Below are 7,370 nucleotides of genomic sequence, written 5' to 3'. Positions count from 1 at the left end.
TATATAAATGGTCATTCACATAAAGTTTGAATTAGAGTTACTTCTACACAAAGAAGTTTCTGTGAGAAAATATAAAAAAGTTTATTTTAGGTTCTTGGTTTTGAGAAGTTTTCACAAAAATCAGCTTCAATTTCTATCGCTAAAGCCACAGACTATGATTTACAAAAAGACTGTTTAACAAAGTTGATAATTAATATTTCTCCACATAAAACAAAACTAGCCTATGAACAACGAGCGGAAAATAAATGGCTGAGCCTGGTGTTTAGTATCATTTCGAAAGAGGTTGTGATCCTGGGACAATTGTAATGTTGGCCCATCATTGCAAGTCTGAAAAAAAATCAAATGCAGACAAAGAAAAATCCAACAATGAACAAAACTTGTAAGAATGCAACTTACGCTCATTGATGCTATTTACTATTTAGTGCATGTCAAAATGTGCTACTAATTGCACCAACAAATGCAAATGAATTCTGAAGTTCTTTGAAACTGGATGTCCTCTCAGCAATTAATGTTAACACAGTAAGTGCTGTTTACCGCTAATAACATTTTTTAGAATGATGAAATGTTTGCATATATATTTATTTAGAAAAAGACCCATCACTTAGTCCAGACACATAACATTGTATCATTTCTTTAAAGTGATAGCAGTTGATCATTTCACAATAGCTTGGATTTGTTGTGTAACTATTAGTTCCCTTTCATTTAGTAAAAATTTATGATGATCAAGGGCTGCAAACATATAAATACATGATTTAACTGCAAATTCAACATTTCCTGGAGACTCAAAAATGAGACTAGCAAACACAAAAATGAGACTAACACAAGCAAAACACCTGACAAAAATTCTGCAAGTAAAAAACAAACAAACAAAGAAACGCAACTTGGAGAACAGCACTGGGGAAATATGCTGCAAACACAAAAGCTGCCCAAAACACAGATGACACAAAACACATGCAAAGTAAAAATGCTGTGGGTAGCAAAAACTAATGTAAGCTAAAAAACACTGCAAACTGGCACCTCATAATGAAAGTTCTCCAGATCAATATGGGGAGACGATCATCACCCATTCACAACCAAAACACAGCAATTACTATGATTTACTGTCTATGGACCAGATCCTTAGCAAAAAAACATAAATGAGATGCCTTCCAGAGGTCATCTGGAGAAAAGAAGGAAAGGTACGTTTTCTTTTTAGTATTTTTCAACATTTACCCTCCCATAGCATCCCGTATATGTCTTTTCAAAAGGTCTAATCCCAAATCAGGTGATGACTAGTCTCCCCTGAAGCACTTCCATTATGCATCGCTAGTTTCATGCTTTTCTTAACTTGCTGTTCGTTTTGCTATTTGCAACATTTTTTCATTTTCATGCATCTCGTATGTCTGTGTGTTAGCATCATTTATGTAATGCAGGGGATTTGTGTTTGTAGTATGTTGACGCATTTTGCAGTATATATTCTTTGCAGGTGTGTTTTGGGTTTGTCTTGCTAACTAGTCTAATTTTTGTGTTTATTTGTTTAATCTTTGAGTTTGCTGGTTATATTTTTGAGTCTGAAGGACATTCTAATCTGGTGTGAAATTGTGTATTTACATGGTGTTGGTCCCCCTTCAGCCACTGTACATATTATTGGTCTATAAATCCGCTCAATTAGATAAAAATGACCCAACTTGGAATTTTTTTTTAGATTGAAAACATTACAAATGATAGCAGAGACAAACATACAAACATATCCTTGGCTCTTACCAGATAACCTTAGCATTTTTGATTCACTTAGGATAAGAAGTGTTTTAACTCGGATGGTGTTGCATTGGGTAGCACTGTTGCCTTGCAGCAAGAAGGTTGTGGGGCCAATTCCTGGCACAGGGTCTTTCTGCTTGGTGTTTGCATTTTCTCTTCATGCATGCATGGGTGCTCTCCTGCTACTCCTGCTTCCTTCCACAATGCAAAAACCTGACTTTTAGGTTAATTGGCTTCTCTACATTGTCCATTGTCACCAGTCTGTTGCAGGGTGTCCTGTCCAGGATGTGCCCCGCCTCTTGCCCATAGACTGCCAAAGATAGGCACCAGACCCACAGCAACCATGACAAGGACTAGGTGGGAGAAAATGGATTGATGAAATCCAAATGAACTAGGTAGGCTTGTAGTTTGACATGCTCACCATCCTGACCAAAACCACCATCAGCTCTATTAAAAATCACAAGACTACCACCTTTAATTTTACAGTACCTGCTTAAGTTTCAGTTTAGCAGAATTTCGATATTCTAAACAATACTTCTTTTAAAGATTACCTTTGAAAATGTTTTTTTTTTTTCCCGTTAATATCTACCACTCTCCCCCTAAATTACACTGCAACTCCCCCAACCCCCCCAGGAGTGTACCTCCCCTTTTGGGAAATGCCCTTTTGATGTAATCCTAAAGTATTATGATTAGTCAATACGGCTTGACCAGCACTCTATAGGCTTTCTCAGTTTAACATTAACCAGTCTAGTTGGTGTTCAATCAAACCCATGCTATTAAATTATACTCTAAATCAGTGCACAGCTAAAAGTGATAATAAAGATATCCAAATATTGGAAATTAAAAATCACTCAAGAACTTATGAAAGTTCTGAATATTACACAGGTAAACAATAAAACATCACTGTTCTGTCATGAGTTATTTAACAACATAACATAAAGACAGTTCATTATGACGGCAAAGCCCAGAGGATTACTTTGGAGTCAGTTCTGAAGGTTCTGGTTGATAGCAGCATAATGAAGAGGGATGGACTATGCTGTAGCCCCACAAAGTCTTAGAGCGGATGAGATGTCCTCCTCTGATCTCCCTGACGACATAAAGGGCCATGTCTGAAAAAATGATACATAAGAGAATAGTTGATGAAGACATGCACTTAAACCTCATTTGTGAGTGAAACTTAGCAGAAAACTTTTAAGCTTTAAGATTAAAATGAATTAGATTTCATGAAATATGTGAGGAAATGCAGTTTTATTTCTAATTAAAGCATTTTTACCAAACATGGCTGTTGGAGCGGTTTCGTACCAGACTGACGGGATGTGCACAGCTGTTCTCCAACCGGTCTTCCTGCAGAATCTGTCTCAGGTGACAGATATAGCTGGAGGCGAGACGCAGTGTGTCCAGTTTTGACAGTTTAGTGTCGGCAGGAACCCAGGGCAGGCTGGTTTTCAGTCTGGAGAAGGCTTTGCTTAGGACTCTCATCCTTGCCCTCTCCCTTGCGTTTGCAGCATTTCTCTGGGACTGCCGTGCCTCCTTTGGGTGAGTTTTGGAGAGCCTGCTGCGCTCCTGCTCGATGCCCCTCTCCTCTTCATCCTCTTCCCTCTCTGAATACCGTCTGGAACTGAAGCAGGTATTTTTCCTCACTTTTGTGGAGCTCCTTCCATTAAATATCTCGTCATCCTCAAGATCACTTGGTGTCGAGCTTGTTGACATGGCTCTTCAGATTTGACCTCAAAGGGGCAGCAGAACTTCTTCTTGTCAAAGTTAAGAAAAGATGTTGGATTTTTCTTTAATAGCCAACTTCCTTATAAGTTCAAAAAAATCCTTTGGTAACCCTGTAGCTGGAGGCCCCAAAAAGGCCAAAAAGGATTCTGCAAGCACACAATGCAACGAGTTAAAGTCCAAAAATGAAGTCTGGACCCCTCTAATTTAAGTGTCCCACACTTGGCCTCTTTGCATTTCTCCTCCCCTTTTCTCCATGACCCCAATGAGACCACAGCTCTGTCTCTTTGTGGACACTTAAGTTGGGCATCTCCAGTTGGATAATTTGGTTAAGCACTGTGAATTAATGGCTGGCTATTTGTAATCCTAGTTACTATTTGAAGATTGATGTAACAAAGCTACATAAGATCTTCAGTGTAAGGTACAAGAGGTTTCAACGTTCCCGCTGTAACTACGAACATACTGTAAAAAAAGGGAAATCTTTGTAGTGCCCATATGCAGTAAATGTCCATGCAATTTGTTGTTCCTACAGATGTGCCTTAATAGAAATGTCTTAGGGAGCTTATCAAAAGCATCTAATCCTTTGCTGGTTTCACAGAGAGATTGGGTTTCCCCAGATGGAGCAGCCTTTCACACGCAGCCCTTGTGCACCAGCCCCAGCTGTTAGTGGTTCCCATGACATCTGGAGTGCTGGCATGACCAGGGTGTGGCAGATGCAAAGAGGCCCAATCTTCATTCACATGTAGAACCATTTCTTTTTTTTTACTGTTTAAAGTGGGTAATTATATATTTGTTTTACACCCTCAAAATTATCCTGTAGAACAATCTGTGAAAGGAGATAGTGTGGAGAGAAAAGAGTAACACCTGTTGGAAAAAAATGAAAAAGTAGAGGTGGCAAAAGTACTCACATTAAAAGTATTGATTATACTTCTTTACTTAAGTAAAAAAATAAAAACCAGCAGCTTCTGCATTGTACTTAAGTATTAAACTTTAAAAAGGTTTTGCTTTAAATGATAAAAATAACTTTACTCTGAGCAAAAAATTTTCTATGCACAGAATATGTTCATTTTCAGCTTTTCTCACTGTAGTGATAGAGACAACTAAGAAAATAATACCTCTGTTCCTTTGAAAATTTCTGAGAGAATTGTTGAATCCATTATGTCGTAAGCATAAAGAAATATACCAAAAATGACAATTCCGTCTGTCTTCACTGACGAGCAAAAAGCACTAATTAGAGAAGCCCCTTGACAGGTCCACACCTCTGGTGACAGGCCTTTTGATAACAGTAATGAACAGGATGTACAGTAAGGGTGTGCAAAATAATCGTCATGACGATGCATCGCGATTCTAATTTTTGTGATCTACTGCATCGATTCTTGAAGGCAAGAATCGATTATAAAAAAAAAAAAAAGAACAAATAAAATGCATTAATGGTTGGCGCACATCAGCCAAATCAAGTGGAATACAACTTCCAGTCCAGCAGATGTCGCTGCGGATGTGTTGACGCCCGCTGCCTTGTGTCACTAGCATGTCTGGCCGTGGGATACTGTGACGAGTCATATGAAATAAAACATGGAGGAAACTAAATTCGCCCGATGGCTGTGTCACATTTTAAGTCAGATGCTTGGATGCATTTCGGCTTTAAAAACAAAGAAGGTAAAAACGAAATTGATATCATGCACGTCATTTGCAAAAGGGGGAATATAAATTTGAATGTTTTCGTTTCATTGGTTTAAAGGACCACTGATGCCATGTAAACGGCACTGATTATCCTTATTTTGTTATTTCAAGTTTGAGGAATCCTAAGATCTTTTTGTCAGTGTCCACGCCAGTAATAGTAATATTTCTGTCCAGTATTTGTTTTCATGGCAACACCTCCAAAAGTCGTTTCAATAAATACAGCTGTATGTATGAATTCAGTTGCTTTCAGTTATGTATCAATTGAAGACACTATCCAGATCATACCCAGCCAGTCAGCCACTGGTAAGGGCTGTGTCTTTTTCTTACAGTGTTCATTGAAAATATCGCAACGGATCGCGATGCATCGCAATATTTCAAGTATCGTGATGCATCGTGATAGAATCGCATCGTGGCATGTGAATCGTGATTCGAATCAAATCATGACTTCTTTGCCAATACCCACCCCTAATGTACAATAGGGAATATTCTGGACTTTAAGTACTTCCTCAGAAAAAAACTGTTTTTGCTTTACTAAATATGTTTCTCAGTAAAATCACTTCAGCTGGAGCATATTTTACTCAAATTTCCAGTATGCAAATCTGTCCTTTATTGAAAAATGATAAGAAAAAAAACATTTTTTGAGAAAAGTTCTAAGAAATGCCAAAATCAGTAAACACAGGTTACAAGTATGTAAAATGCTACATTAGATGTAAAGAAACGAAAATAAAATTCTTGGACCACCAGCAAAACCAGCTTGTTATTTACTAAAAATACAAGAGGGGAGAAAAGGTTGCTGTTGTTGAGATGTACTTAATTCAACAGATGGGAAAACAGAAGGAAAGAGAAGTGAATATAAAGGATCAAAAATGTAAATCAAAAACAAAACATTTTAGTAATTGCAAAATGTTTGAGATTGTGACTTTTGTTGCCAATTCTTTAAAAATTGAATAAGGCACACTTTTGGCTTGGGATTTTCATCAATTCGACCTGCATTGAAATTCTTTTGGCTCGTTTTTCTGTTTGTAAAATGATATCAATTTAAACTGAACATCAATTTATGTAGATGAATCCTTTTGTTTCTTGATACAGAACAGTTCATTTTTTTCAAGGTATGTTTAGCAACAGTGATGGAGCCAGACATTTTCACAGGGGTGGCCAGGCAGAGACCAATGCATACAGATGAGCAGCCAGAAAAGATCAGATTCCAGATCCAGGTCAGGGTCAATCTTAACTGTAGCAACAGAAAAATGGACAAGGAAAACATACATTTCTAAATAAAACAATGAAGACAGATTGAATGTGAGAAGAGTGGTGAGGACAGCAGAGAGTTTCATCGGGGCTTCTTTCCCCTCCATAAAAGACGTTACATCCCAGCGCTGCGTGTCACGAGCCAGTAACATTATCAGTGACCCCCTCACACCCCCACCATGGACTGTTCTCCCTGCTGCCGTGGGAGAAGAGGCATCACAGCACTCGCTGCAGGCCCAGGGGATTCTGCAACAACTTTTTCCTCGCTGCCATCAGACTGTTGAAACTCTAAATTAGACTCTGCATCACACTTGAAAACATCATATTTGCACTATCAACGTGGTTGATTTTTTTCTCAATCCCTTTAAATAGAACACAATTCAATGTTCTACTGCATTTTGCACCATATCTATTCATTTGCACTGCCTTGAACCTATCCATATCAAAGCCTTTTGAACCATCACTTTCCTTTCCTACACTGTTTACATTCTTGATCACTGCTGCACTTTATGAAATGGTAATGTTCATTTCACTGTTGTAAGCTATATACATTGAAATTTCTTTTTGAATATACTATGTGCATACAAAAAGACAATAAAGTTTATTTAAATTCAAGTCTAATTTCAAAAAGCCTTTGAAAATTTATGGACACGCACTGTTTTACACATCCATGCTGTCCAAATTAAAGGTAAAGTGGACTCTCTTCTTTCGGCTTCGAGTTCAGTGAAATCATCTTATGTATTGGTTGTTCTACTTGCAACTCTCTGTGATGTGCTTACCTAACATCAATGTTCATGGTCTTGCTGCTCATGTGAACTTGTAGTTTTTATGTCTTCTGTTAGTTTTGTTTTATCAATGTTTAAGAATGACACAGTGGAAGTCTGAACCTAAATCTAGAAGAATCTGTTAACTGAGAGTCGAATTAACAAATGCTCTCCATCCAATTTGACTAAACTTCAACTAATTTGTCTCAAAACAACTTTAAC

The 7,370-nt window shown here is 37.8% G+C and overlaps 1 protein-coding gene across 2 annotated transcripts; it reads right to left on the bottom strand.

Moving 5' to 3' along the window:
• Positions 1-229: 229 nt before the first annotated feature.
• msc (musculin) lies at positions 230-3,875 on the bottom strand. Of its 2 annotated transcripts, none has more exons than XM_015388102.1 (2): positions 3,040-3,865; positions 230-2,846 (listed from the first exon to the last, which is right to left on the bottom strand). In XM_015388102.1, the coding sequence occupies exons 1-2, from the start codon at positions 3,445-3,447 to the stop codon at positions 2,769-2,771; spliced, it is 486 nt and encodes a 161-aa protein (XP_015243588.1). In that variant the 5' UTR covers positions 3,448-3,865; the 3' UTR covers positions 230-2,768. The 2 variants fall into 2 exon arrangements, with proteins under 2 accessions (XP_015243588.1, XP_015243589.1); XM_015388103.1 differs by having other exon boundaries at positions 2,705-2,846; positions 3,011-3,875.
• Positions 3,876-7,370: the final 3,495 nt, after the last annotated feature.

The sequence above is a fragment of the Cyprinodon variegatus genome, unplaced genomic scaffold (assembly GCF_000732505.1).
Source record: "Cyprinodon variegatus isolate N-32 unplaced genomic scaffold, C_variegatus-1.0 Scaffold414, whole genome shotgun sequence".
NCBI classification, from domain to species: Eukaryota; Metazoa; Chordata; class Actinopteri; order Cyprinodontiformes; family Cyprinodontidae; genus Cyprinodon; species Cyprinodon variegatus.
The sequence above is the reverse complement of the archived record's forward strand: the minus strand, read 5'-3'. Positions and strand labels throughout refer to the sequence as shown.